Source organism: Triticum dicoccoides, chromosome 5B, assembly GCF_002162155.2.
Source record: "Triticum dicoccoides isolate Atlit2015 ecotype Zavitan chromosome 5B, WEW_v2.0, whole genome shotgun sequence".
In the NCBI taxonomy this organism is placed as follows: domain Eukaryota; kingdom Viridiplantae; phylum Streptophyta; class Magnoliopsida; order Poales; family Poaceae; genus Triticum; species Triticum dicoccoides.
The window spans coordinates 491,375,183-491,402,544 of NC_041389.1; the positions used below are offsets into that span (position 1 = coordinate 491,375,183).

Sequence of the window (27,362 nt, forward strand, 5' to 3'; positions counted from 1 at the left end):
GGAAGGGGTTGGCGGGAAACGGGTGGCGGAACATATGGAGGGAAAGCGTTGGCGGGAAAATATTGAGGGGAAAGCGTTGCCTGAAAATATTGAGGGGAAAGCGTTGACTGGTGCATTTTTATTTCAGCAAACATAGATGTTCAAATCGAAAAGTCTGATACACACATATATAGATACAATGGGTCGCACACGTGCATAGATGAATCACCCTACTTAACGACGACCACCTGGCCTTTCCTTACGACCGGAAGATGACAAGCGATTAGGTGGCCGGGTCACACGAAGACCGCGGCCGTACTCCACTTCGGCTTCATGTGTCTGCGAGTCCTGCGTAGGTGGTGGAGTCGCGAATCCTTGTTGCGAACCTGAAGCGTAATTGTAGGCGTATGGTTGTGACTCCGGGGGGATAAAAGATGGGCCAATAACATCCCCTCCGAAGAACTCTGTAACTAATGATGTAACCGTGTCGCCAAGATCATGTGATGCTCCCCGGAGGCCTGTGTTGACGCCATGATCATGTGATGCTCCTCGGAGGCCTGTGTTGACGCCGCGTTGGGTGTTCTCATCGCCCCAATTAACATCAGGTGTGTCCTGCACATAGAAACATTTTAAACAAACTGTTAGAGGATAATATATGATATCATTGTAAATGCATTGAAATGTAAACATGACTACCTGAGCATATCCCTCTCCTATACTGTCTGGCCATTGTACTTGGTGCTGGTTTAAATCTGATACACGAGTCTCCTCGGGCATGTGGATCCCTCGCGTGGAGAGAAACGGCTGAGATCCCTCACCTTGGGTGTATGCATCATATCCTGTGTACGCATATGGGTTAGGGGAAAGAAACTGCTCGGGCATCGAATCCAAGCCCGTGCCATGGTCCTGAGATGTTTGCCCCTGACGAAGCTGCATCGAAGAAGAGCGATGCAGTGGCAGAGATGAGTCATGTCGTGGCAATGTCGTTCTAGTACTCGGACCCTCCCCCCATTGCTCATGGCTCGTACGCGCCTCGCTCGGTCTGGACGACGGTGCCGCACTCGGTCTGGCTGACCTCGCTACCGGCATGTATGCTCCAGTGGCAACGTCGTCGCCTCTACCGCATCTGAACTTCTTTGCCACGAATTGTTGCAAAAGTTTCTGGAATGTCTTGCGATATGGGCCCTGGGCCGCCATGCTATCCGTAGCCATCTGCCCTACTTCGTTGACATTTTCAAGCTGAACAATATTTGGATGTTATTTAGTTCCAATGATTATGAAATGATGGACCTAAAAAAGTTACAAGTGATTACCAGGTGGTCACGATAGTAAGCTGCATGCAGCTCAACATGTCTCCGCGCCTGCTCCTCTTGTGTGAGATGTGTTGGTATAGTAGCTGGCTGACTGGCCAGGCTAGCACGTGTGTCCATGCAGTACCACTGCTTGTACGCTTGATCTGTACTTCCATCGTACGGCCTGTAAAATTAAATAATTACATAAACCGTTGTGATGAAAGCAAAGCATCTTCACGCATCGTATGATCATCGTAAAAAAATAATGTACATAAAATATACCTAAGTTGACGCACTATATCTGCTAGCGCTTCATTTGTCCACTTGTGTACCCATTCACTGTTCTCTTCCCTCCAATCGTATAAACTCCAACCCCTGCCCATATTGGTTAGCCTGCAAATTATGTAACAAAGTGTGAGTTTAGTAAATTAAAAATGACACTAACTATTTAGGGATGTCACATCTTACTTATGTGTTTCCTCATCGATACGTCTGGGAAAAGGTGGTGGAATTTCTTGATAGAGACCGAACTGTCTCATTACACGCTCTGGGTTGTAAGGTTCAACACACCACAGGAACAATAAGTTGCAGCGAGTCAGCCAGAATGCACTATCGGTCAACATGCCTGGTGTGAAGTGTCGAGCATCAAAGACCATTTTTAGCTGGTCCTGAGTCCACGGGTTCCATGTGACTTCTGCCTCATCAAGTATCTCAAACTGCTGGTGGTACATAGGGTAACAATTTTTCGCAATATCTGGAGACCAACGTTTCCGTGCCTTTGTCCACCTGGTGGCCATAGTTGCGCTAGCACCCTCGCCAAAGTCATATGGGTATATGGGTTGTACTATACGAGGTCGTCCTACAGGGAGGTATTCCCAGGACCACAACTGTAGAAACTCATAGGCGACACAAAGTAATGGAGCTTTTTGTGCGAAAGAGGTTTTTTGCGTGGCATCACACAAGCCTCTGTATGTATGAGATAGCATGGCAGAACCGAAGCTGTATTTTGGCTGCTCGGGTAAAGGTTCATCTACCATATTCTCTGCAATGTAGATGAGACCAGGGACAACAACGTCCCCATGTGAATTTGGAAATAGATTCCCGAGGAGCCACAACAAATATGCAAACAGATGTCTTTTTCTCGTCTCCTCATTGGCGAAGCTAGATAAATTAAGAAAGTTATCACGAAGCCAGACGAGTGGGATGCCCCGAGGGTTACCAGAACGTTGTGATTCTGGCATTTCCATCCCAAGACGGGCTGCTATATCTAATGCCCAAGATGGAGACACTCGTGGAGAGACTACCGGCTCACCTCTAATTGGTAGAGCAGTGATCATAGAAACATCTTTCAGTGTAGGTGCAAGCTCCCCAAAACGAAAGTGAAAGGTGTGGGTTTCAGGTCTCCACCGGTCAACGAGGGATGTCAAAAGGGATGGGTCCGAACATACTTGGTCGTCGCATGATGTGAGCCTAGCAAAACCTTATAGTCCATAAGCGTCAAGGTGAGCAAGGAAATGATTGTGTATTGGCCATGTTTTCTTTATGGTTCGAAGTCTGAAAGGCCGATAATCATGCTTAGTATTTGGTTTCAAAAATAGGTGGCAACGGTGCCCGGCGTCATGGGGCCCCTGCAAAAGCACTGGCACTTCACCCATAACCTGCACACAAACATACAAATATAAATTACGAGGAAGACAGAAATACAAATGCAAATCTAAATTAACTTAAAAAATACAAAGAGATACAATTTACATTAATTATCTGAAGTTAACATCAGGAGTACAATAATACAAAGAGAATGAATTTAAATTCAATATAAGTACACATAACGAGTACAAATATAAATAGACATGGCGAGTACATATATATCAACATCATGCGTTGTTGTTGGCTCGATACGGGCAGTCTTTGCGTGAATGTCCAGGACACCTGCAAACGCGGCATCGCCTTGGTTCTCCCATCTGGCTATGGTCCATGTCATTGCGATGACGCCTAGACTGACGTCGTCCCTTTGCGGTTCTCATCAAGTCGGTGTTCGGAACCCATTTCGGCCCATCTGGCCACAACATTTTGTAGTTCATATCAATGCCCCAAGCCCAGAACTCACCGTTCCAAGTGTTGTACAGATTGTACATGTTAAAGTACGGCGATATGTATAGCTCGACGCTGATTTTTTGAACAGCAGCCGCCCGGAGCACATGACTGCAAGGGTAGCCCTCAAGCTTGGGCTTGTTACAAGTGCACTCACAGGAGGTTGAGCCAAGGGTGACAGCTTGCTTTTTTGATCCTCTGTGGTGACCCTTAACGTACTTGGCTCGCACATTGACCTCCCACTTATTCCTAAGTGCGTCCACTTTCCTGCAGCCATGACTTTGGGACTTTTTTGCTTTCTCGTCCAGATGTCTTTGCATCTTCTCGGACCATGGCTTGTTCAATTTAACTTGTGCTTTGGCGACGGTGACCCTGTCTGCAAAGTATGACAGGGTCCGGTTCCAAGTTTCTTCAATTAGGGCTGTGATAGGCAGTGCTCGCACCCCTTTAAGAACACCATTGTACACCTCTGACATGTTGCTGGTCATTATTCCATACCGAGCCCCGGTGTCGTGAGCTTGTGCCCACTTCTCCAAATGAGGGCAATTCTCGGTGATCCACTGGCTCAAATTTATGGCCGTCCTACGACCCCTCCGGTCTTCTCTCTGCGGCAAGGCCGCGCGGTCGATCTCACCATTGATACCTGCCCATATCGCATTCATTTTGGCTACAGTTTTTTGCATGCACATCCTCTTGAATAACTTGAACCAATCCTTGTTTTTGAATTTGGAGTAAAAGTTTGCTGCCAAATGCCTCATGCACCACCTTCCCTCTAGATCGGGCCAGCCCCACTCTTCTTCCGACGCCTTAATTATTTCAAGAGCGCTTAATAATCCAGTGTTGCGATCAGAAATGATGCAAACAACTTTACGCTCTTTCACGACACCAATCTTCACGCAGCTCAGGAACCACAACCAGCTATCTTTGTTCTCGCTCTCGACCAATGCATATGCAATAGGAAGAAGCTGATTATTTGCATCCACTGCAATCGCCACCAATAGTGTGCCCTTGTACTTTCCAGTGAGAAAGGTACCATCAACAGATAATACCGGGCGACAGTGCCTGAAGGCTTGTATAGTCTGGGCGAATGCCCAGAATAAGCGGTCCAGGATTAGCTCACTCGGGTTCATTGGGTTTGGACGTTCTCTCCGCCAAACTTGAGTCCCCCTATTAGCACTTGCTATTTGATGAAGCATTCTAGGGGCATAAGAATATGCCTCCTCATAGGTACCATACAAGTTCTTGAATATATTTTCCTTCGCATGCCTAGCCTTGCTGTAGCTAACAGGGAATCCAATTAGATCCTCTGCATCTTTTTGCAGAGCCCTAACACTAATGTTGAGACTTCCCTGCACAATTGTTTCCATCGTCTGTGCCACAAATTTTGCTGTCACATTGCAGTGATCTGAAAGAGTCCCAGTTTGCTCACAGGTATGCTCCACTATTTTTGTGATATGCCATGACTGACATACCCCAGGCTTCAGTCTAGCGAGAACTCTTCCGCGGCAACCTTTCGCGGTGTGGATGCATATGACCTTTAACTCTTTTTTATCAGACTGCTTCACTCTATGCTGGCGGTGGATGCCGATTGCATAGCTACCCATTGCCTGGTAAGCAGACTTCTTATCTGGGAAAACTTGCCCAACCTCCAGGCTTCCCGCTCCTAGGCCAGAAGCAGAGTGAAATTCGTTGGTGATGCTCATATCCTGTAAAAACCCAGGTTGCAGTGCCGCCGCGACCCCCCTCTGAGGAGGAACATCTTCTTCTCCGCTTGACTCCGAAGACGCAGAAGAATGATCATCATCATCTAGCGCCTCCGGCAATCCCTCCACGTGTTCGCTCATGTCAACGGCCGCCGACCAATATCCTGTGTCATACACAGGCTGGCCGCCCGTCGGTTCCGATGGGCCGATGCTAGGGGCTGATGTGATGGCCAACTCGACCTCACCACCCCTGCTACTGCATCCGGCAACATCAGTGACTGAAATGAACTCCACATACACCATCGGCTGACCATACATTGAGTTATTGGGATTGCTTGCAAACCTTATGTACGACCCCCACGACCGATTACCTGTGACAGGCCGCAAACCCCAACGGGCAACTGTCCCATCATTTCCTCCGTCAACGATGAAGGCCTCCATTGTCATTTTTTTTCCTGCATCACTGGGCCAAACACCGCTCGGATGCACCTTCTAACAGCTGCGTAACCCACGTTGACCATGTCTCTCACCACTACTGTAGTCGACTCACAGAAGGACATATCCACCCCGCATGGACCGTCGCGTAAGACGTTCCCATAGTACACTACTAAATTTTCCATAGTACCTAACCAACATACATGTTTACATTTCAAATAATTAGTAACTGAACATTTAGTAACGATGACAACATTTACATATCTTATGACTAAAATAATAACCGTATTTTCGTTATAAATATTCGGTTTGTTTTTAGAATCATTTGCTTAGACTTTAAGGTGTTGTTTGGTTAACGGGTATTTAAAGATCTATTTTTCTCAAATTTGTCTATGAGCGTAACAAACTAAAACTCTGTTTGCTTTTCTCTAACTACCCCAAAAATATCCTAAAATAGTTCTCGTAACATGCAAAAACTTAGCTTCTGGAAAAACGACTTTTCGTAAAATATGGTTTTCTACATAATTTCCTTACAACAGGTTACGACAAAACTGAGGGTAAGTACTCGCTATCCAAACAACCACTAAACATAATATTACGATAATAACATTTAAATATCATATGAGTAAAATATCTAATATCTTCCGGCATGATATAATGTTTTCCATATCATACGATAAATTTCATTTATTTACAAATAATAATATTTGCAGCGGCATGACAGTACATCAATATAAAAAATATTAACAAAATTACGGCGTCATTTTATACCTTAGGTCCAATATGGATATGCTTGCAAATGCAATTAAGCGTCCAAATAGTTCGAATAAATATCCGTCACCAGTAAAATATGAACAGAGTCAACCTATTATCACATGAACATCAATATTACACACGAATTTTTCTTTCTGCTATCAAAAGTATGAAAATAACACTTGCATGTATGTGGTCATCATCTCAAAAGGGATAGCGAAGATGGTAACACAATTTCTTCAATCACGTCATCTCCTCCTTGTTTGCTACTAAGATGAATTATTTTACCTAATTACATTTATCATTAAGTACATTACCACCTAATCTTAACATATAAAATTTAGATTATTGTGACATAACAAAGTAGACCTACGATTTCCTAACCATAGACTTATTAATAAACATACCACATGAAATATCATACCACATGCAATGAACAATTACAGTGTAATTTTTTCTTAATTACCGTATTAAGAGCTTCTCGCATGTCAATACAAATGTATGCAACTAACATTGATACAACATCTTCAACCTACTCTTATCAAAAAAATAGTTTAAATGTTGTATCCATCGTTTGAATTTTTTCTGAACCTCTAAGCACTAGCATCACATAGCTAATGACGAGCTAAATGACTAACTAATTACCACCGTGCATCACAAAAAAATCCATGTATTGCAAAGCTCATACCTTGATCTCCCCCTTCGTACTTCACTTAGCACGGCAAATCCTACTCCAGAAACTCCAAATGACTCCTCCAAGTGCTGAAATAATGCCTAAAACAACATAGAGTACACACTTAGGAACTAATCAAACAGAACTAAAACATCATGCATGCAAACAAAACCAACAAAAATGGATAGATCTTACCTTAATGTATCTTTTCTTCAACTTCACCATCTTCGAAAACCAACTCTAAATCGGCCAAAATCACGAGTGAAAGTAGCTACCAAGTATTTCCCTCTGTGTATTCTTCTAGACTTAGACAGAGTAGAGAGGCAGTGAAGACAAGGAGAGATATTCGAGAGAGTGTATGCGCAGCCGCGGTTGTGCGTATATAAAGAGGAGGAGCACTGTATTGTCGGCAGAACGAGGTACACTCAGCTACCGCAGCCTCGGATTCCAGCATTGCGTTGTCTTATCACACGCAGCAACTACACCGCTCTCGGGTGTCGGCAAGAAGCGGAAATCACGCAGGCTGCGGGAATCAGATTCCAATTTACAAAGCATCTGCGGAAATCACGCGCTGCAGCCGTCCAAATTAGCGCCGTCAGGTCGCTGTCATAGAAATCAGCGCCGTAGAAATCAGCGCCGTCAGGGCTGTCGGGCCGCATGCGCGCTGCCGCCTCACCCGGTGGCGGCCGGGCCCGCGCCTCGCTTCCCGTGAAGATGCTGCTGCGGCCTGGGCGCGGCATGGGCAGCAGCGGCCGCCTCAGCCAGTGGCGGCGTGGCCCACCTGGCCTCACCCGTTCCGTTGCACTGTGCCGAATCTGTTATACCGCGTGCGGCCGCCTCCTGTCGTGGCGGCCGGGCCCGCCGCCTCCTGGTGTGGCGGCAGGTGACACGTGTCACCTGCCGCGCCTGCCGCCACTGGTGGGGGGTCTTTTTTGACATTTTTATCCGTAGGTAGTCTTTTTTGTCAATAGCGTTCGGCAGGGGGTCCTTTTGGACAAAAATCGCTTTGTCCCTTCTCGAGGACTGGAAAAGTCAGGGCGGGCCCCACCACGTCGGCTGCACTGTTCCCCGCTCCCGCCCACGTCGACAACCATGGACCCACTTTTGCTGCCACTGCGACGCCTTATGGTGCAGCTGTACTTTTCGATGGAAAAAGAAGAAGGTAATCCCGGATCCAGGCTACTATATTTGCAAGGACTTGACTAACTTTCATACGTCCGGAGGATTGCAACACATCCGCACGATTTCAGAAAGTAATAGGAGCGAGCGTGGTGTATGAGCCAATTCCTAATTCATTTTCAAGTCTGCGTGCATGCATGCATATAAAACAGAAATGATGACATCAGCAAAGATTCTAAATAAATTCAAAATGCAAAATGTTTTGTAGCCCAAACCGTCGGTCCGATTGAAAAAATGTTTTCACATAAAAGAACCGTCTCGACGAGATCTTCGAAACAAGATCCCATGTTGATATGTTCCGACGACTTCTTTCCGAGTAAAAAGTTATCACATCTCGGGTATGCAAGTTATCACGTCTATGGTGCATAAGTTACCACGATGTTTACATATAAAAATTCCACGCATAAAAATGATTTCTTTCAAATTTCTTCCCACATGCAAATGCACTTAAAGTGCAGAAAAACTAATGTCATCATAGATTCACTTTATTTCGAAATTCCAAAATGTTTTGTAACTCAAACGGTCTGTTCGGTTCAAAATCCATTTTCACAAAAAAATCCGCCATGGCGAGACCTTCGAAACAAGATCCCATGTTGGCATGTTCCGACGACTTTTTCTTCTGGGTCAAAAGTTATCATGCCTGAGCTAAGTAAGGTATCAGCTCTATTGTGTGTATATTACCATGTAATTTACACACATTCTTACCGAAGTATATTTTCAACAACTTTTTTCATGGGTAAAGTTATCATGGTGTTTGTACATAAGTTATCAGGCCCGAGAGCCTGTATTTTATTTACAGAGTATGTTTTCAATAATACTTTTCCATAGGTCAAAAGTTATCGTGGTATTTGTACCTAAGTTATCTGGTCTAAGAGCGTATCTTATCATGCTTTTACACAAAAAGTTATCGGTGATATATTTTCAACAACTTTTTTCCACGGGTCAAAGTTATTGTGGTGTTTATATCTAAGTTATCAGGTCCGGGATCCTATATTATCATGCTATTCACACAAAAAGTTATGGACAATTCTACCTTCTGACCCTTCGGTATCAATGCCATTGACGCATAAGTTACAAGGTATGTTTAAAAAAAATTTCATCGGGTAAAAAACATAATCACGAGTGTTTGTGCGTGAGTTATCAGGTATGTGGTGTGAAACATTACCATGCTATTGACATAGAAGTTATCGGGGATAAGTTTTCAACAACTTTTATCCTTATGGGTCAAAGTTACCACGTGTTTATAGCTAAGTTATCAGGTCCATAGTATGTATCTTACCATGCTATTTACACAAAATTTACTGGGGTGTATTTGAATGCCTTTTTCACATGATAATTTTAACAAAGAGAAAACATGGTAACTATACATGAACGACATGATAACTACAAAGGGTATCTCAAACTGACATGATAACTACAGAGGGTGTCTCAAACTATAACATGCAAGAAAGATTCAAAGCAAACTATAAATATTATACCATAAAAAAGAAATGCAATATACACAACTAATTGCTTGGCTGGTTGGTTAGCCTGGTTAGTTTAGAGGTCTTAGCTTGCTAAGGTTGAGAGTTCGAGTCCCACCTTGTACACTACTTTTTGCCTGGGAAATTAGGATCATGCAAATTAGGAGGTGACCTACTAATTACATTTCAAATTAGGGCAACCCATTTATATTACGGGATAATCATGCCTAAGAAAAGGTGCCCTCTCTGCTTCTTAGATTTGTCCCAAGTCAAATTTCATGAAGTCCGACAGTTATATGAAAAAAAATATAAACAACTACAATAACAATGATATACTATATGAAAAAAAATTAGTTCCATGATGCACCTAATGATATTGATTCCGTTTATGAATTTGTGATTAACCTTTAATTTACCAGAAGTCTGACACCTGCTTCTCATCTTTTTCTTTTGTTGGCTTTTAGTCCAATCATGTTTCGAAACTAGAGACATTTCGTCCAAAACCAAAAAAACAAGGGAAAACCACCGACGTGTCACATGTTTTCTTTCTCCCCTCCTCCCCTCTAATACAGCAGCAGCATTTTCTCGACACTGCTTGAGTGCGCTCGCCCTGCACATCAACGACGGCCAGCACCCACTGGCCGCAGGTGTTAGCTGCACCACGGCCAACATCATCAGGCCTGCCAAGTTTTGCTTGCAGTAGAGCATAATGACAATATCAGGCTCTCTTTTTTTGTCAGCACAACATGTGTGTGTGTTCATCTTCACAGCCCATGCATGTATATACTATTGAAATGGAATTTGAGATTCTGCAGCATTTGCAGGTGCTATTTAAATGCAGGTACGTGATTTCGATCTTGAACTATTGACTAAATGTCTAAATACATATTAATATTTTCCGCATATATATATATATATAGCCACTTGGCCTACATATAAACCCTACTGCCCAAGCAAAATTCAATTTCCATCCAAAAACAACACCCAACCATCCTCCCAGGCTTATTCGTCGTCCGTCCTCTTCGTGGGAAGCGTGAAGTAGTATGTCAAGATCACTGGGAATAGGCCTTCCCAGGCAGAGCCACCGGCCGGAGTTCGCCTCCACGGAGGAAGCCGGCGAACCACTTGGCGGAGTGCCTCTGGTACCTCGTCCTCTCCTCGGAGTTGAAGTCGACGCCATAGAGGCCAAAGCCCATGCGATAGCCGAACAGATACTCGAACACGTCCAAAAATGACCACACGAAGTAGCCCTGCACGTTCGACCCGTTCCTGATAATCCATCAGAAGAGAGGAGAATGGTGAGATAACTGTGTCAATTTGTTTCAGGTGTCATGTCACTCTTGACTGAGATGAATGTGTTGGTACCTGCTGGATTCGAGGGTCGCCTCGATGTAATCCTGCAGGTACTGCGACCTGAACTTGTCGTCGGGGGCGTTCCCAGCAGAAGGCTCCGCAATGCTAGCAGCTCCTGGTAAATATGAACATTGAAGACATGATATTGCAGGTCGATGATTCCTTGGGATCATGATGTTTTACGGTAGCTGAAAGTTCTGTTTTAATAGAATTTACCGTTCTCATGGATCATGACTACAGGGTTCTTGTATTTGAGCTGCAGATGCCCCAGCATTTTCTTCAGAGCCCACGGTGTCGATGACATGAAACCGCTTTTCAACCCAAACAGGAGCTGTTACAGTTTAATTTTAGCCACACAGACATAAAAATGATTTAGTTTATTGGGAACAAAGTTCATTTCCCAACTAAATTGATTAGAGATTAAATGAGTTGTATCATCAAATACCTGGTTGTTCGAGTTCAAAAATGGCGCTGCAAGAATACATTTGCAGAAGAGTTAGGTTAATCCATTTCTCTCATTGCATTGTGGCACATAGTATAACACATGACAGGACTTCAGTCTTATTAATAATATTCTTACTGGTGTCATATTTCACGGCTGCATCACCCATGTAATCTCTCAGCTTCTGATCCAGCTTGCTAAGATCAGCCTTCACATAAGCGGCACCGTAGTGGTTAAATCCGACAAAATCAAAAGACCCACGAACTCTCTTTAGCTCTTCGGCGGTGAAAGATGGTAGCCTGGACCCAACATTCTTCCTCATCAATGGGGGGTAGTCTCCATGCACCAATGGATGCATATACCTGTGTCATGATCACAAGATCTTTAGCTGTAGTTACATACACATTCTAGCTTTCCTTGTTAATCTTGAAATGTAGAAGAACATGCCATCCAATGTGGAAGTCATTCATCCTTGCAGCTGCTGCTATGTCCTCAGGTGTTTGTGTCGCAGGCTCGTACCACCAGCCGAGCAATGTGAGTCCAATTTTTCCTCCTTGCTTGGCCTGATTAACAAGAAATAAGAAGGAATATTGCACATGCGAGAATGGCTAATCTCAAATGAACATGTTGGTTCTGTAAAAGGTGGCATTGTTCCTAACCTGGTACTTCCCTTCATACAGGGACGCTGCTGAGGCATGTGCAAGCAGAAGATGGTGAGCTACTATGTAGGGCTCAGTGGTAGAGTTGCCATCGTCGCAACTGATACCGAAGGGGGAGGAGCATCGCCGTGGTGGAAAGAATCCTACATCGTATCCGCCAATGGGCTCAATGTTTGGCTCGTTCACGGTGCTCCAGTATTTCACCCTGTCGCCAAAGTTCTTGAAGCACACATCTGCATATGCTGTGTAGTCATCTCTGCAACCATGTGACAAAAAAAGGTAAAAAGAACCATTATTTTTCCTTCCCTTGTGAAATTGCACTTGCACTGATGACATTGAATAGTAGGGCAAGAAGATAAGTACATGAATTTACGACTAAGCATCCCACGGTATTCATCTTGAAGAGCCTGAGGGAAGTCGAAATGATATATTGTTACGTGAGGCTGAATTCCTACATGAAACAGAGGAAGATGCACGATTTATCTCTGCACAGCTGGACATTTGGAGATCTTGTAATTTCTTTCGTAAATGAAGGATTCAGTATGCCAAGGATCAAGTACCATGACTAAGGAGTTCATTGATAAGGTTGTTGTAGTACTCCAGTCCCTTTGGATTGACAGCTCCTCGGCCATCTTCATGGATTGCAAACAGAAGTCAGTTCAGTGCCATTCTTAACTTTTCTGAAACACATTATTCAATATATGTAGTGCTTTTACTAATACTGTCGGTATGGCCTTACCAGGAATAAGCCTAGGCCAGGCAATGGAAAATCTGTACGCATCGACGCCCATCTCGCTCAAAAGCTTTACGTCTTCCTGGTGGTTTATCATAGTAAGTTTAGCACCGAATCCTTGGTCTGAAAATTCTTCTGTATAACATCAGTTAGTCTCACAAACTAACCTTGTACTTATGATACTGATCTGCAGTCACATCAGCAGTGGCTCCATCAGCAGAGTAGCCTGTGCATGTTAAAACTCCATGTTATAATTCACAATGCGATAATGTGTGGCAGATTCAGGCTGACAGTGTGTGGGTGAAATTAACCTGAGTGTGTGAACGTGTCCCAGATGCTGGGTTTTCTTCCGTCCTCTGCAACTGCGCCTTCAATCTGGAAAATCAGCCGAATGTTCAGGCCGGTACGTACAACAAACTACTCCCTCTGTCCCATAATATAAGAGTGTTTTTTACACTACAATTGTGTCAAAAACGCTCTTATATTATGGGACGGAGGGAGTATTTTATACAAACCCTGATTTTTGTTTTACCTGTCGTCCGAATTCTGATGATTCAAACAGCAGAGTCCTAAGGGCAAAGGCAGTTAATTTCGACCATTCTCTCTATCAATAATACTCCTTGAGGTCCAAATTTTGAGCATTCTCTCTAAAACCGGCAGTCTCAAGAGCAAACGCCGAGTTATAGTTTGGACCCATTTTCTTAGTTTTGACCCCTTTTTGGACTCTCGGGTCCTAATCCCTAACAACATAAATGGATCACCATTTATTCCCCTGCATTCTTCAGAGTTTCAGGCTATTTACGGTTCCAATCCTACCATCACCATTACTGCATCACACCACCGCCAATTTGCCGTTTTCACTGATTAAGATACTCCGTTTAGCTCCAGCCAAAAACAGAAAGAAGTGGCCAAAAGAGGAATTGACCTGGTGACATCGAAATGAAGGACGAAAGAAACTGGTTTTAAAACGGCATCTGGGTATGGTGGCTTCTGTGGCAACGATGATGGCGGTGTACAATGCCGGAGGCGTGGCCCTGGCCGTGGTACTCGGCTCTTCTTCTCCGGCGTGTCCGTGGGAGTGCCTCGACTGTCTGTTTACTGTGAAGTCGAAGCCGCGGTGGGGAACCGGTGGTATACGATGACACGTGACAGGTGGTTCGTTCGGTGATCCTCCGTGACGCCACCTCCGCCCAATTTCCTTGGTAGTTTCACCGCCGGAGTCGGAGCTGCGCTGCCTAGTGTGGTTTGTAAGGAGTGTTGTACTGTAGCTACTAGGGCTGTTGTTTTTCTTTTTGTTTTTTGATCTTCGGATCCTTTGGTCCTAGGACCTTCACCATCTTATTGTTTTCCGTTGCTTCCTGCTATTATCAATGAATGCCAGCAATGCTGGATCTTTCATGAAAAAAACGGCATCTGGGTTCTGTTGTGAAGACGAAGACTATATGGGACGAAAACGTCATCCTCAGTAAAACGAAGCGTAGGCACAGGCTGTCAGTGATTGGTTGCTTAACTTGAATCGAGTTTTATATGGATATAATAACATTAGAAAGAACTTTTGTGCTGGTCGGAGATGGACCCTGTATTTAAGCAGCTGCGTGTTTCGAACTAGTCCACAGTTTTGCCTTTTTTTGGACGTCGAACCAGTCCACTGTTGCCATCAACAGTTCAGCACAAGTACGTACAAGTATACTACATACTCAGGAATGGAACATTAAGGCATGTACAATGGTGGCATATGAATACATATGCCCCATGACAAAAAGTAATTTGAGGCATCTACATTTGTTTTTTCTTCACAATGCAAGCTATCATTAGTGGGCCTCATTAAAAAATAAAAAATAAATACTCTAGTACACATGCATCTCTACTTTCCACTCCACCTTTTCAGCTTTTGTCATCGGACCACACTTTTTCTCTTCAAGCACCCGCCTCCTGGAGAGGATCCCGCTTTCCTATCCGAACCTACTTTACGTCATATCCAAGCACCCGCCTCCTGGAGAGGATCCCGCTTCCCTATCCGAACCTACTTTACGTCATATCCAAGCACCCGCCTCCTGGAGAGGATCCCGCTTCCCTATCCGAACCTACTTTACGTCATATCCGGATATGACGTAAAGTAGGTATGACGTAAAGTAGGTTTGGATAAGAAAGCAGGATCCTCTCCAGGAGGGGGTGCTTGAAGAGAAAAGACGTGGTCCGATGACAAAAGCTGAAAAGATTAAAGTGAAAAGTAGAGATGCATGTGTACTAGAGTCTTTATTTTTTATTTCTTAATGAGGCCCACTAGTGATAGCTTGCATTGGAGAGGAAAAATTAATGTAGGTGCTTCAAATTACTTTTTGTCATGGGGCATATGTATCCATATGCCACAATTATACATGCCACTAACTATCCAGCATCGCCACATTATTCCTTCGCTTAAGATTAGATTAGGAAAACATGGCCAGAACACGTGGAAAGAAAAGAAAAACTGCTCTTTCGCCGTGGAAATTCCATGTCCCTTACTTTCTCGCACGCCCTGTTCCACCCGTTTGATCGATGGCTCAGTTCACTTTATTGTTTTTTTTTTGACGAAAATGCTGTCGGCACAGCTTTTCATTGCAGTTGGCGGGGGGTGAGGGGGTTCACTTTGTTGATAGGACGCGTCACCTGTGACCAAAAATGTCGTCGAGAAAAAGGCGAAGGAGCTCGTGAAGGAAAAGGGAAGGCCAGGAGGAGGAAAACAACATTAGCGTAGCGCACGGTATGCAAATGCCATCTCTCTGGTGCTATTTCCTTTGAAGGTAAAAAGGAGATCTTTTATATTGTTTCTACTATCTATATATGAACGTGGAGACGTATCGACCAACAAGTTGGTGTATATACGTGGCAGCAATTTCATGCCCAGCACAAAGATAATAATAGTATACTAGTAGTGGTACTGCTCTTTGATACTGGTACTCCCTCCGCCCGGAAATATTTGTCATCAAAATGAATAAAAGGAAATGTATCTAGATGTATTTTAATTCTAGATATAACTCTTTTTGTCCGTTTTGATGACAAGTATTTTCGAACGGAGGGAGTATAACAAAAGCAACAGAGGATGTGGCTTTCTGTACGTACGTTTTGTTTCCTGATCGAGAACATTTTAGGTCATTTCGTATATGATATCTCTGTATGTTTTAATTAATTAGGGAGATGCTGGTGTGGCAGTCAGCTGTGACAGGAGAAATAATCCGTACGCACGAACCACCGGCGATATACTGATATACTACTGTACCATGCAAGCAAGGGCGAGGGCGAGGGCGAGGCGGGTAGCCGGGACTGGCCGGCGTGAGCTGAGCCAGTGCCGTGCGTACCTGGTAAGCGGAGGAGCCGATGCCGAAGACGAACCCCGGGGGGAAGTCGCCCTTGGTGATCGCCCCCTGAGAGGCGACGGCGAGTTGGAGGAAAAGGACGCAGGAGAGCGCCCTCGTCGCCGGCGTCCGGCCCGCCGTCCTCATCGCCTATATATAGGCAGCTGTTGCAAGCTCTGTCGATTCGCTGGCCACTGCGCGCTGTTTTCCTCGGCGGTGGTGGTGGGGTGGGTGATGAACCGATGGTCTCTTTTTATATGCCGTTCCCGGTGCCCTGCGGCCGCTGTGAAGCTTGGGAATGGCGTGGCTGCGAGTGCGCGTGTATGTGTGGCATAGGACTTGCGTCAGCGTCATGGTCGGCCGCCGGGGAAAAGGAATCTGGCTTCCGATCCTGACCTCGCCGGACCGGCTGCAGTGGACGGAATCACGGAAGCACACGCAACGCAAGCGGGAGGCGAGAGACCGCTTTGTCCCTTCTCTTTGTCCCACCACGTCGGCTGCACCGTTCCCGTTCCCGCCCACGTCGACAACCATCTACGTACCCACTGTTCCTGCGACTTCCCAAGCCTAGCGGTGCAGCTGTTTACTCGACAGAAAAAGTCCGGCTACTTTTGGATTAATTAAGGAAAAATTATATTTTTGCCCCTCGAATTCACAGGAAGCCGACATCAGGTCCCCATCTTTTTCTTTTGTCGAGATGCAGCCCATCATCATGGTTCCAAAACCGGAGACATTCCATTCAAACCCACATATATACAGCAGCAGCATTTTCCCGAGCACCTTGAGTGCGTTCGCCCTGGCCCTGCACACGAACGACAACCTGCCTGAGCTCCAGGCCGGCCATCACCCCCTCACCTCGGCCACCGCCGCGCGAGCACCGGTGTTAATTTGTAAGAGGAGCGCCACTCAGCAACACCGCCGGAACGAGTTTTTTTTTGTTCGACGAATCTGGCCCTCTCGTATAGTTCAACCACATCCACTTTCTGTTGTAAATCACTCCCAATGTTGGGCTCTGGCCTACAGGTCGGCCCCAGAGAGTCCCAATGTTGGGCTCCATTCTCTTCCGCACCGAACTCATTTCCCTTTCTGGCAAGATGATGGTGACAACAGACCTGCCAAGTTTGGCTTGCAGTAGAGGAGAGGGGCGCTACATTGTTTGTTTGGTCAATACAGCATATTGACAACATCAGGAGGCTCTTTGTTTGGTCAGCACAGCATGTGTGTGCCTTGTTCATCTTCACAGCCCATGCATATTGGCATATTAATATTTTCGCATATACATCAACATAGACATATACATTTAGGAACAATCGAATCCAAAGAAGCAGAGACCTGTATATAAACCCTACTGCCCAAGCAAAATTCAATTACCATCCAAAAACAACACCCAACCATCTTCCCAGGCTTATTCATCGTCCATCCTCCTCTCCGTGGGCTACAGAATCTTCAGGCGTGCCAAATCACTGCGAATAAGCCTGGCCGGGCAGAGCCACCGGCCTGAGCTCACCGCCACGGAGGAAGCCGGCGAACCACTTGGCGGAGTGCCTCTGGTACCTCGTCCTCTCCTCGGAGTTGAAGTCGACGCCATAGAGGCCGAAGCCCATGCGGTAGCCAAACAGATACTCGAACACGTCCAGAAACGACCACACGAAGTAGCCCTGCACGTTCGACCCGTTCCTGATCACCCAGCAACAGAGGAGAATGGTCAGATACTCAGATAGCTGTGTCAATATGTTTCAGGTGTCATGTCACTCTTGTACTAAGATGAATGTGTTGGTACCTGCTGGATTCGAGGGTCGCCTCGATGTAATCCTGCAGGTACTGCGACCTGAACTCGTCGTCGGGGGCGTTTCCGGCAGAAGGATCCGCAATGCTAGCAGCTCCTGGTGAATATGAACATTGAAGACATGATATTTCAGGTTGATGATTCCTTGGGATCATGATGTTTTAGGGTAGCTGAAAGTTCTGTTTTAGTAGAATTTACCGTTCTCATGGATCATGACTATAGGGTTCTTGTATTTGAGCTGGAGATGCTCCAGCATTTTCTTCAGAGCCCACGGTGTCGATGTCATGAAATCGCTTTTCAACCCAAACAGGAGCTGTTACAGTTTAATTTTAGCCACACAGAAATATATATGATTTAGTTATGTTGGGAACAAAGTTCATTTCCCAACTGAATTGATTAGGGATGAAATGCATTGTATCGTCAAATACCTGGTTCTTCTTCAAAAATGGCACTGCAAGAATAAATTTGCAGAAAAGTTAGGTTAATCCCATTTCTCTCATTGCACAGTGTCGCACATAACACATGATGACCTTAGGTTATTAGATTGCTTACTGTCATATTTCACGGCTGCATCACCCATGTAATCTCTCAGCTCATCATCCAGCTTGCTAAGATCAGCCTTAACATATACCGCAATGTAGTGGTTAAATCCGACAAAATCGAAAGATCCGAGCACCCTCTTCAGTTCTTCGTCGGTGAAAGATGGTAGCCTGGACCCAACATTCTTCTTCATCACCGGGGGGTAATCTCCATGCACCAACGGATGCATATACCTGTGCCATGTTCAGATGATCTTTAGTTGTAGTTACACACAAATTATAGCTGCTTCTATGAAACTTGAGTCCTAGAGAAGAACAGACCATCCGATGTGAAAGTCGTTCATCCTTTCAGCTGCTGCTATATCCTCAGGTGTTTGTGTTGCAGGCTCGTACCACCAACCGAGCAATGTGAGTCCAATATTTCCTCCCTGCTTGGCCTGATTATAAAGAAATAGAAGGGGATATTACACATGTGAAAATGACTAATCCTGAATGAACAGGTTGGTTCTGTGAAAGACTAAAAGGTGGTATCGTTCCTAACCTGGTACTTCTCTTTATACAGGGACGCTGCTGAGGCATGTGCAAGGAGAAGATGGTGTGCTACTATGTATGGCTCTGTGGTAGAGTTGCCATTATCGCAACTGAGGGCACCGAAGGGGAATGAGCATCGTCGCGGTGGGAGGATACCCTGGTCATATCCGCCAATCGGCTCAATATTTGGCTCATTGACAGTGCTCCAGTACTTCACCCTGTCGCCAAAGTTCTTGAAGCACACTTCTGCATACGCCGTGTAATCATCTCTGCAACCATGTGACAGAAAGCAAAAAATAAATAATTACTTCTTCTTCTCTTATGGAGTTGCACTTGTAGTAGCGGTGTTGATTAGTGGGGTAAAAATAAAGTACATGAATTTGGGGCTAAGCATCCCGTTGTATTCGTCTTGAAGAGCCTGAGGGAAGTCGAAATGATATATCGTGACGTGAGGCTGGATTCCTACACGAAGCAGAGAAAGATGCATGTGTTACTCATGTGCAACTGGATATCTGAAAATCCTTGAATTTTTATTCTTCGAGGAAGGATTCAGTCTGCCAAGGATTAAATACCATGAGCCAGGAGTTCATAGATAAGATTGTTGTAGTACTCCAGTCCCTTTGGATTGACAGCTCCACGGCCATCTTCATGGATTGCAAACAATAGTCAGTGAAGTGACTAGCCAACTTTTCTGGAACAGATTATTCAGCAGGTGTATAGGAGAAATGGTTGTACTACCACTGTCGGTATGGCCTTACCGGGAATAAGGCGAGGCCAGGCAATGGAAAATCTGTAGGCGTCGACGCCCATGTCGCTCAAAAGCTTAACATCTTCCTGTTGTCACACACAAAATCAGCTGCGAGATTAGCACCGAGTTCTTGGTCGGAAAAGTCACCCATTTAACATCAGTTGGTCTCACAAACTGACCTTGTACTTATGGTACTGATCTGCAGTCACATCAGCATTTGATCCATCGACGGAATGGCCTGCGAATGTTAGAAACTCCATGTTATATTTATAATTAACAATAGGAGAATGCATGGCAGATTCAGACGCACAGGTCATGGGGAAAGTAGAACTAACCTGAGTGTGTGAACGTGTCCCAGATGCTGGGTTTTCTCCCGTCCTCTGCGACCGCACCTTCGATCTGGAAAAATCAGCCGAATGTTCAGGTCAGCAAAGTATTAATTCCATACAATACAACGAATAATGTGAAGATTTAAACAACAACATAATGTGAAGAGCTAGCGAACGCAGGTAACTTTGACCATTGTCAATCCTTTTTCTTTGTTTTTTACCATTGTCTGAACTGTCAGGTCCCAAGCCCGGACAGCGCACTCCTGGCTAAGCGTGAGCATATATCCTAAAGAGCTTCAGGCTATTTATTTTATTTTTCGCGAAAGGAGTTTTAGTGGTTCCAATTCTGCGGAGCATCACTACCTATCTGCAGCTTTCGCCGATCAAAGGCACAGTACTTTTTTTCCCGCTCCAGCCAAAGCAGAAGAAGCGGTCAGAGGGAGGAGGAGAAATTAACACCCCCAGTGACGTGACGTGAAATCGACGAGAGGAAGTGGCGAGAAGGCGACACCCCGGTGGCACGGTAGGTTGTTTTCTGAAGGCATCGGTGACCAAGCAATGGGCGCGAGCTGTAACGCCCTGCCCTGCTTTGCTTGCAAGTGGTTACTGGTACGTACGGGTTTATACCAGTAGGAATAAAAGCATGTCAAAGTCAGTGATGGACCCTGAATTTAAGCAGGTGTTTAAGGTTATTTAGAGGGTGCTTGGATACATTTTAGTCCCATGACTAAAAATAATGGGACTAAAACTTGCTAGCCTCACCCATGCTTGGATACAAATACTAAATAGACTAAAATGGAGTTAATGAGCATTTATTATCCTCCAAACCCTCCAATCCAGAACTCGCATGTGTTAAAGGAGAGGAGTTAAATGAGGAGAGAGGACTAATCCACATTTTAGTAGGGTTCCCCTGACTAAAATTTTTTAGTCTCAAGACTAGTTCTAGCCTCTCTTTAGTCTCAAGACTAGTCCTTGATCTCGTTGCCAGAGTGGGCTAAGGATTCAGGAGGAAAGACTGCGCTTCAGCGCTGGTAGAATAAGATTAGGCATTTGAGGAGTTTCCTGCGTGGTTGGGCTAAGCATCTTAGCGGGATTTATAAGGTCGAAAAGGAAAGGCTCCTTTCCCTTATTCAGTCCCTAGATGTAAAAGCAGAAACCACGGTGCTGTCGGCCACGGAGCTTCATGCCAAGCTTGACGCGGAGATGAGGCTGAAAGAACTTCTTCGAGAAGAGGAATTGAAGTGGGCATTGCGGACCAAGGTCTGACGAGTAGTCCAGGGGATGCAAACACTCAATTCTTTCACATGATCGCTAATGATAAACATAGAAAGAAGAGGATCTTTCAGCTTAAGCAAGATGAAGGAACAATTTTAGGATAGGAAAACCTAAAACTGTACATTACAGAGTATTACAAGCAGTTGTTTGGCCCTCCAGAAGAGAATTGTGTGTCTCTGGATGAGTCCAGGATTGAGGATGTTCCTCAACTCACAGCGGTGGAGAATGATATTCTTGCGGCTCCTTTCTTTGAGAAAGAGGTGTCTGAGGCCATTTCACAAATAAAAATAACAAGGCGCCGGGCCCCGATAGATTTCCAGCGGAGTTTTATAAAAAATGCTGGCATATCATTAAAAGGGATCTGTTGCCTTTGTTCAATGATCTCTTCTCTGGGCAGCTTCAGCTTTTTCAGCTGAATTCTGGAACGGTAACCCTTCTTCCTAAGAAAACAGAGGCTGTGAGAATTGAACAATTCAGGTCCATCTGTCTTCTTAATGTTAGTTTCAAAATTTTCACCAAGGTCGGGACTAATAGGCTCACATAGATCGCACAAGCTGTGGTGCAGCCTACCCAAACTGCTTTCATGCCGGACAGGAACATCCTTGAAGGGGTTGCAGTCCTTCATGAAACGCTCCATGAAATCCACACGAAAAAGCTGGATGGGGTTGTTTTCAAAGTGGATTTTGAGAAAGCGTACGACAAAGTCAAATGGCCCTTCCTTCAACAGGCCTTACGCATGAAGGGTTTTGATGAAGCTTGGCGACGCCAGGTAGAATCCTTTACGCAAAAAGGAAGTGTTGGAATTAAAGTGAATGACGATATAGGTCATGATTTTCAGACACACAAAGGCCTGAGGCAAGGTGATCCAATGTCCCCTATTTTGTTCAACATTGTGGTTGACATGTTGGCAATTCTCATAGGTAGGGCAAAGGAGGCCGGTTAGGTGGGTGGTTTAGTGCCCCACCTAGTTGATGGGGTGTGTCCATTCTACAGTACGCTAATGATACAATCATCTTTATGGAGCATGACTTGGCAAAAGCAAGAAATACGAAGCTAGTGTTATGCTTATTTGAACAATTGACCGGATTAAAAATTAACTTTCATAAAAGCGAGTTGTTTTGCTTTGGTAGAGCCAAGGAGGAACAAGAGGCTTATAGGCAATTATTTTGATGTGAATTAGGGGCTTTACCTTTTACTTACCTAGGTATACCCATTCATCATCGTAAACTAACAAACAGAGAGTGGAAATGCATCGAAGATCGGTTCGAGAAGAAACTTAGTTGCTGGAAGGGCAAACTTATGTCTTATGGAGACCGGTTGATTCTTATTAATTCGGTGCTCACGAGTATGCCGATGTTACTACTATCTTTCTTTGAAGTTTCACTTGGGGTTAGGAAAAGGCTGGACTTCTTTCGATCAAAATTTTTTTGGCAGAGTGATGAACTAAAGAAAAAATATCGTCTCGCCAAGTGGGATATCATTTTTAGACCAAAGGACCAAGTGGGTTTGGGTATTGAGAATCTTGAGGTCAAGAATAGATGCCTGCTCAGTAAGTGACTATATAAGCTATCAGTTGAGGCTGACGCAACATGGGCGCAGATTCTCCGTAACAAGTATCTGCAGTCCAAGACTTTGTCACAGGTGACAGTGAGACCAACTGATTCGCCGTTCTGGAAGGGGCTTATGAGAGTTAAGGCAGCCTTCTTTAATAGAACAAAGTTTTTAGTCGGTGATGGCAACAATACCCGTTTCTGGTAGGATACTTGGCTTGGTGATACACCATTGGCGCTCCAATATCCGTCCCTGTATCGTATTGTTCAGCGACGTGATGCACTAGTTGCAACGATTATGCAGTCCATTCCCCTTAATATTCAGTTTCGGAGGATGCTTGTTGGTGAGAGATGGGAAGCTTGGCTTCATTTGATGAGTAGACTGATGGAGGTTCAGCTAGCTCATCAGCCCGGTCAGTTGTGTTGGACTCTTACTAGGTCTGGACAATTCACGGTTAAGTCGATGTACATCGATGTTATTAACTCGAGTGTCATTCCTAGTTCCAAACATGATTGGAACGTAAAAATTCCTTTGAAAATTAAAGTGTTTATGTGGTTTGTACATAAACAAGTCATTTTAATAAAGGACAACTTGGTTAAGCGCAATTGGACAGGATCTACTAGGTGTAGTTTCTGTGATCGGGACGAGACCATTAAGCACCTCTTCTTTGAGTGCCCGTTGGCGAGAATTTTGTGGCGCACCGTGCAAATTGCCTTTAACATTACTCCTCCGAGTTCGGTCGGTACGTTATTTGGAACGTGGCTTGATGGGATAGAGTCTGATACAGCTAGACACATTCGTGTAGGAGTATGTGCGTTGTTATGGGTAATTTGAAATTGCAGAAATGATTTGGCTTTTAACAGAACAACAACTATTCATTTTTTACAGGTTTTATTCCGAGCTACGACGCTGATCCATATGTGGTCCTTACTCACTCAGACGGAGGCCAGGGAGTGTTTGGTTACTGGATCTGTCCGTGAGAGATGGTAGCGGGATATCTTCAACCGGTTTGGATGGCAGTCATGTAATAGGATAGGTGATTAGTTTTCCTATCTTTATTATGCCAGCCGGTTGTGGCTATATGGCCTTCTTATTTTTGGCGTTGAGACTCTGTGAGGTAGCCTTTATTTTGTTTCACGACTTTAAGACCTTGTTAAACCTATTTTATTTATAAATGTGGCCGTATGCATCATTCCGATGCAAAGACCGGGGAGTTCCCTTTTCAATTTTTTTTACTCATGTACGACTATGTGTGTGTTGTGTGTTTCCTGATGGAGAAAGGGGGAAAAGAACAACCACAGGAGTGACCCAATGGGTGGCATCCAACTGAAGAAAGAAGTAGTAAAGACTAAATAATATGGAACCGGGCAGCATGCCTTGGTCAAAAACAAAAGCATAAGCGCAGCGACCAGCCAATGGACGCGTTGCTCCTGGTCATAGTCTTGTGGGAGGGAGGAGAGCACGGCTGCAAGTGGTGGTGGTTATTTCAACTTGGGAATTTGCAGCAGCATGGAGCCGGTGGCATCAGAAACAAAAAGCTACTAATATACTGGTTTGAGCTTCATAGGTAGGGAGTAATAAACTGTTGCATCGTAGAGTACAGTACGTAATAAAAATTGCTCTTGAAACGGCACTGTCGTGCGCCATGGCCCATCCGTCGGATGGCTCAGTCCATTCATCACTTGCATAACCCAACCCTGCTAGACGTACGATGAATTCTCATCCCACACTCATACGATTAGAGACAGCCCAAGACAATTCAGTTTGTGGGCCATAACATGCATCAAGTTTTAATTAGAGATAGCCCAAGACAATTCAGTTTGTGGGCCACAACATGCATCAAGTTTTAATTAGAGACAGCCCAAGACAATTCAGTTTGTGGGCCACAACATGCATCAAGTTTTACTGTCTGGTCGTACAGTTGTCCGACGAAAAAGTATCGTATGCAGAGCAATTTCGCTTGCATAAAAAGGACGTCTCGTGGGAGTTTTTTTTTCGAGGGTGTCTCGTGGGTTGACTCGTGTGAGGTAGACGAACGAAAACGGAAGGCCAGGACAATAACTTTCCATGGAAGGCAAGAGGAAACATTTCCGTTCCGTCTATGAACGTGTGGTCGACTAAGTGGTGCACATTGATCGGCGACTACTGGAGCACGAGCAGTGATAACGAAGATAGTACTACAGTATTGCTCTGAATCTCTGAAGCAACGTACTCGTGAGAGGATCATTCAACATGTTTTTTCTGACAGAGATTCAGTGAAAGACGGTGTATGATTGGATGGTGTGGCCGAGTGGTGCAGTTTGATCGATGATGGGAGCAGAGCTGTTGCTAGGATAGTGACGAACACGTTGGCTGGAGAAGGTACTGGCGCTGGTCTGGCTGCCAGCTGCGATCCTATTCAACCGCTTTGACCGAGGGGGAGGAGAAATCCCCAGGCAGGCACGCACGGCACGAACCACCGGCGACGGCATGGCGGGTAGCCGCGCCGGCCGGCCGGCGTCAGCGGAGGGGCCGAGTCGGTGACAGTCAATAGGTAGGCGGGCCGAGTAGTACCTGGTAAGCGGAGGAGCCGGTGCCGAAGATGAACCCCGGGGGGAAGTCGCGCCTGGTGATCGTCGCCGCCGCCTTCGGAGTCGCAACGGCGACAAACAGGAGGAGGAGTACGGAGGAGAGCGCCGCCATCATCGGTTGCCCCGCCTGCTAGTGCTAGCTCCGTCCACGGTCTCGCTCCTGCTGTGCTGGTGATGCTGGCGTCTCTCTTCTTGTTGGCTCTGGTCTGGCTGCAGGCCCCGGCCGGGCGCGCGAGGTTTTATAAGCCGGTTTCTTTCTAGTATCTCGGTCATGCGCTGCGCTGTGCTCACTCGGGCCTATGCTTACGTCCGAACCCGGCGGCCACGTCGTCCGTGACGCACACCCGCCGCGGGCGCAACCAGCCAGGCGGAGGCGAAGCTGGACTCACGCACACACTTGGCCCTCCGGGCGCGGCACGTGGCGCCATCTGGCGGGCGCCGACGACGCTCTCGTGCGCGCGATGCGGATGCGACCGTAGCTTTGGCATGCATGGCCGCGAGCGGTGTGCACGTGTGGCATACGTCCGTCTCCCGGCATGGTCGGCCAGAGGTAGGAAAAACACGGCCGCTTCTTTCCTTTCCGGCCCGATGATGTTAGCAGAGCAGAGCTTCCCCTGGTACGACGTCCACCACGGCGTCGACACGACCGACCACCACCGTTTCCGCCCACGTCGGACCTCACCGATCGGCCCCGCTCTGTTGCCTCCGACTGCGACGCCGTGCACTCTATTGTGTTAATTAAATTTATAAAAACCAGTTGATCCAAACAAGTCAAATCTTCTGAATGTCAATGTTAGTCAGCCTACGAACTCGCTCCACGTACGGTGCAACTCTAGCCAGCGATGGAGCCCCCACAGTCCACAGAGTTAGCTAGGATCGACGTGGCTTGCGTTTCGTTCTGTCTTTGTCGTCCGCCGGGGTGGCGGCGGCGTGTCTTCAAGACGGTCCCAGACACACCCAGATGGGCATCGAAGCAACGAGACAGGACGTAGTACAGGGCCGGACCAACTCAAATCAAATTGGTGAACGTAACTGTAGTGTGCCGTCCATACGCTCTCTTCTCCACGGGGATCTTCTCATGGTTGGTCCGCTTCTAGAACGAACGTGGGGCCCGCCTATCTCCTTTTTTAACTCTTTTCCCTGGGAGAGCCCGGCCTTGTGGCGACAGCTGGTCGACAACAGGTGTGGTTTCAGTTTCAGTTCAAGCATTTACCAACTCAAACTCGTAATAGTCTTCTTCACGTACTCACATATACAGAGTAATTCTAAAAGCAATCTACGGGCTACGGCTTCCTGCGAGAATTTATTGGAATATACAGTATACTATGCTAGTAGTACTTCAAAAATTCCCCGAGGACCTGAAAAAGTCGGGCAACTATACTGTAAAATCAGCGTATCGCTCTCTCATGACTCGGAACGAGCTTAGTTCTCTAGAGGAAGGGACGACGGCGGACACTTCATCAGCAAAAAAACAGTTATGGACCGCACTTTGGAAGTTGCGGGTGGTGCCGAAGGTTAGGGTTTTCTGGTGGAGGGTTTTGCGTGGCATCCTGCTAGATTAGATGACTCTACAGCGCCGTCACATTAAGCCACTTGGCCGCTGCGATCTTTGCAAGGCCATGAATGAAGACTTAATGCATGCACTTGTCTCATGCTCACATGCCAAGCAATTTTGGGTTGCGGCGAAGGATCGGTTTGATCTCCATCTACCGAGGCTGCATCCGCTAACATGGGCACGGGATATTGTGCTCGATGAGATGTTTTCTGACGAGGCTCGTTGTCAGATTATCACGATCATGCATGCAATATGGACCTCGAGGAACAAATGGACCCACGATCAGGAGGGTTTCTCCCCAGTGCAAGCGCTCAAGTGGATCCATGAAGCCCTGGCCATACTCGATCTACCTGACCGTCGCCCAGGGGTGCAGATGGGATGGAGCTGG

General features: G+C 45.8%; 2 protein-coding genes across 3 annotated transcripts; both read right to left on the reverse strand.

The window, feature by feature from the left end:
* Positions 1-10,319: 10,319 nt before the first annotated feature.
* LOC119311082 (beta-glucosidase 31-like) lies at positions 10,320-16,340 on the reverse strand. 2 transcript variants are annotated; one of them, XM_037586710.1, is made up of 13 exons: positions 16,094-16,340; positions 13,067-13,130; positions 12,923-12,981; positions 12,762-12,837; positions 12,583-12,654; positions 12,386-12,473; positions 12,023-12,278; positions 11,811-11,926; positions 11,502-11,725; positions 11,367-11,392; positions 11,138-11,252; positions 10,934-11,036; positions 10,320-10,837 (listed from the first exon to the last, which is right to left on the reverse strand). In XM_037586710.1, exons 1-13 carry the CDS (start codon positions 16,235-16,237, stop codon positions 10,621-10,623), a joined length of 1,560 nt encoding a protein of 519 aa, XP_037442607.1. In that variant the 5' UTR covers positions 16,238-16,340; the 3' UTR covers positions 10,320-10,620. The 2 variants fall into 2 exon arrangements, with proteins under 2 accessions (XP_037442607.1, XP_037442608.1); XM_037586711.1 differs by lacking the exon at positions 16,094-16,340 and adding an exon at positions 13,288-14,735.
* A 986-nt stretch (positions 16,341-17,326) lies between these two features.
* On the reverse strand, positions 17,327-25,619 carry LOC119311084 (beta-glucosidase 31-like). Its single transcript, XM_037586712.1, has 13 exons — positions 25,403-25,619; positions 20,030-20,093; positions 19,874-19,932; positions 19,705-19,780; positions 19,519-19,590; positions 19,321-19,408; positions 18,957-19,215; positions 18,737-18,852; positions 18,429-18,649; positions 18,305-18,327; positions 18,075-18,189; positions 17,871-17,973; positions 17,327-17,767 (listed from the first exon to the last, which is right to left on the reverse strand). The coding sequence occupies exons 1-13, from the start codon at positions 25,532-25,534 to the stop codon at positions 17,551-17,553; spliced, it is 1,545 nt and encodes a 514-aa protein (XP_037442609.1). The 5' UTR covers positions 25,535-25,619; the 3' UTR covers positions 17,327-17,550.
* Between the last annotated feature and the right edge of the window lie 1,743 nt (positions 25,620-27,362).

Excerpts from the sequence above, each read along its gene's own strand:
- LOC119311082 (XM_037586710.1), bottom strand. The coding sequence starts at position 16,237 with ATGAGGACGGCGGGCCGGACGCCGGCGACGAGGGCGCTCTCCTGCGTC. Across the intron at positions 13,131-16,093 it reads TCGGCTCCTCCGCTTACCAG|ATTGAAGGCGCAGTTGCAGA; the intron begins GTACGCACGGCA and ends CTGATTTTCCAG. Across the intron at positions 12,279-12,385 it reads ATGCTTAGTCGTAAATTCAT|AGATGACTACACAGCATATG; the intron begins GTACTTATCTTC and ends ACATGGTTGCAG.
- LOC119311084 (XM_037586712.1), bottom strand. The coding sequence starts at position 25,534 with ATGATGGCGGCGCTCTCCTCCGTACTCCTCCTCCTGTTTGTCGCCGTT. Across the intron at positions 19,591-19,704 it reads CTGGCCTCGCCTTATTCCCG|ATGGCCGTGGAGCTGTCAAT; the intron begins GTAAGGCCATAC and ends CAATCCATGAAG. Across the intron at positions 18,650-18,736 it reads AACGACTTTCACATCGGATG|GTATATGCATCCGTTGGTGC; the intron begins GTCTGTTCTTCT and ends AACATGGCACAG.